This window comes from Halyomorpha halys, unplaced genomic scaffold, assembly GCF_000696795.3.
Source record: "Halyomorpha halys isolate HHAL.00 unplaced genomic scaffold, Hhal_1.1 Scaffold242.1, whole genome shotgun sequence".
Lineage (NCBI taxonomy): Eukaryota > Metazoa > Arthropoda > Insecta > Hemiptera > Pentatomidae > Halyomorpha > Halyomorpha halys.
In genome coordinates, this window is record NW_027106343.1 from 47,324 (window position 1) to 50,290 (window position 2,967).

The window sequence follows — 2,967 nt, forward strand, 5'->3', positions numbered from 1 at the left end:
ATCAACTTGAAAGTAGGATAAGAGGGTTATAAGCATTTATATATAAATGATGAAGGTCAGATAGTGATATAAATTAATTCAATTATTTTTTGTTTTATTGTAAGTTCAATATAACTTGGGTTACAGATTTTTTGTTGTGCAATGTATAATCATAAAAATTCAAGTTCTTTTTAAAAAGTATTGATTGCGACATTGTTATGGCATCTTTGCTAATATCTAATTTTTTTTTTTGTATGAATTATAATAAAAATTATCCATTTTGTCTCAACATGTTTATTTTCTTATTACTACACTCCTATGTTTTGGCTATTCCGGCTATCCTCGTGGATAACTATTGATTAACAATTTCAATTACACTCTAATCATTAAATATTACATCCAAAAAATTCTGCATTATGAATTATCCTATCTACTTTTTAATATTACAGCTACAAGGTTATTAAAAAGTCTCAGGTTATTTTTTAGTTTATCAACCTATAAAACATAATTAAATTATGGAAACACTAGTTAATTATGTTTTACAGATTGATAGACTAAAATATATTTTGACAGAGACAGAATAAGATAATATTCTACCTGTGATATTATAAATAAGATAGAATATTTTATAATTCAGAATGATTTGGGAAATCATTTTTTATGTTAAGATTGTGATTAGAATTATTAATCAATATTTATCCTTGAGAATATTAAATATAGGCCGAAACATAGGAGTGGAGTAATAAGAAAATAAACAGGATGATACTAAATGGATATTTTTTATTATAAATGATTAAAAATTATGTCATCAGACTCAAGTTACATTGAACAGACTAATTGGTTTTAGTACTTTTGTATTTAATTAAAAATATAATTTTTCTCTGTTATTTATTTCTTTTTGGAAATTAGCTAATTGAATTGAATGTGTTTTGTTAACTTGATAATTTATATAATTCATAATAATGTATTACAGAAGTGCGACAGGAAGCCGTGCAGCAGGCTCTGGCTGCGATGCAGAGCAGGCCAAAACCTTCATTGCCGATGCCTTCGAAGAGGACTTCTGTCATGGCTAAATCCCCGGACAGAGAGCGTAGAGACTCTGGTAAGATATTTTCCTTCCTTTGATATTATCCATTGTACAATCGGGTCTCTGGTTCTGAGATCTATTTCTATCACAGAACTGACAAAATAAAAATATTAAGTACTTATTGGAAGATCATTGATTACCGTGTGTAATATGTTAAGGGAAGATGGCCCGGGTGCAGTAAAAAATTAAATAATAATTAAGTTATTTAATGTGAGCCAACGTTTTGCTTTACTTTGTAAAAGTGCAAAAATTAGTTATAGCTAAAACTAACAACTAAAATTGCCATGGATACGACCCGATTACTACAACACCTTCTTGACAAATGTTCTCAACTTCCCATTTACTACAAAAACTGTGGGCTCTACCAAACCATCAAAATCTTTGATGCGCCTTATTAGGTCACAAATAAACTCATTCATATAGACCTCAACATCCCTTTCGTTGCAGATTTGGCCTGAAATAGATACAACTCCTTTCATTCTCACCCACCCTAATACATTAATTATTAATCTCTTATCGTTAACAATCCCTGATGATCCTCCGAGTCATCTGAAAAGATAAGGCCACGGAATCTTCTAATTTAAAGCAATGATTGAAGTATCATATATGCTGAAACATTTATCACAATTATTTATTATTGTTTTTTTATACAGTTGTAAATTTCGATATATAAATAAAAAAAAAACTTTTTTTAATTATTGAATCAAATTTCAAGCCTCATCATAATTATCAGTATATTATATAATCTTAAGGTATTGCTCAGAAAATCTTGTATATATTGAATGAACAAAAATTTCATGGCAACCATTACATGATTTTAGGTTCAAGTTCCGACGAAGACAGCATAGGCAACGAGGCCCAGAGTACACCGGAAAGAGAACGTGTGAGAGCTCCTGCTCCACTACCTCCTCACAGTGACACGAGCAGCACGGGCTCAGCCAGGGAGACACCACCACAAATTCATCGTCACCCTAGGTACGTAATTATTTCCTTATAATTTTATTTTCCTGTTTTATTTTTTATAATCTTAAATTGGTGCTATGGTTTAAAATCTTGAGCATTTAGCAAAAAAGTTTCTTCACAATCGGATGAGCAGTATGGCAGTGCATAAAGTACAAACAAACAAATGTTGATTTTTATGTACTTATGTAAAAATATGTATGTATTGATTTTTTTATCTATAGAAAATTTTGATTTAATTAAATTTTTTTTTTAATGTATAGAAGCTCAATATTCATTGTATACTTTAAGCTGTTCAGCTGTTTATTTATATATGTATCTCCAATGCCTGCCACAGCTTACTTAATATAGATAATGATTGTACTTTCTAAAATGGAGATAATGTTTGTTTATTTATTGTTCTATGATTCCAGTAAATATTTGTTTTAGATGAGATATCATTCCCAGCTAAATGTCATTGTCTCTCCTGTCAGTAGTCGACTTGCCTTGATGTTATATATGTGTTATTTAGGTTGGCCAACGGCGGGTCAGGTGGAGTCGCTTGGGAAGATCAGCAGGATAGAGGAAGCCGGGAGAAGCAGGAAAGAAGGCACAAACAAGAAATAACAGATCTCGCTGATGTCATGCACAACCTGAGGCCTTGTTAGTATTTAATTTAATTTGTAATTTTTTTTTTATTCTACTTTCTGATTAATTATCTTAATAAAACAACTAAAAAGATTTTAAAATTGCATTTTAGAATTTGTTTATGCTTTCTTTTTCTTTTTCTTTTTTTTTAATTCTCCTGTTTGATTAAAATGAGCAATAATGCATTTAGAAGTCATTTTTATCTTCAATATTTTTGCCTGTTTTAAAATAAATACATGTTTTAGTATTAAAGATTTTTGGAAGATTGTTGATTGACCATCTATAGTATATAAAAGGAAGATGGTCTGTGTGTG

The 2,967-nt window shown here is 29.9% G+C and overlaps 1 protein-coding gene across 5 annotated transcripts in view; it reads left to right on the forward strand.

The window, feature by feature from the left end:
- Nucleotides 1-2,967, forward strand: part of DIP2 (disco-interacting protein 2) — a gene marked incomplete at its 5' end in the record, with an annotated part of 91,726 nt that overhangs the window by 44,652 nt on the left and 44,107 nt on the right. For all 5 annotated transcript variants that reach the window (XM_067044687.1, XM_067044683.1, XM_067044684.1 and 2 more), the window contains 3 exon segments: nucleotides 953-1,081; nucleotides 1,888-2,041; nucleotides 2,538-2,668. In XM_067044687.1, the coding sequence (XP_066900788.1) occupies nucleotides 953-1,081; nucleotides 1,888-2,041; nucleotides 2,538-2,668 (414 nt within the window).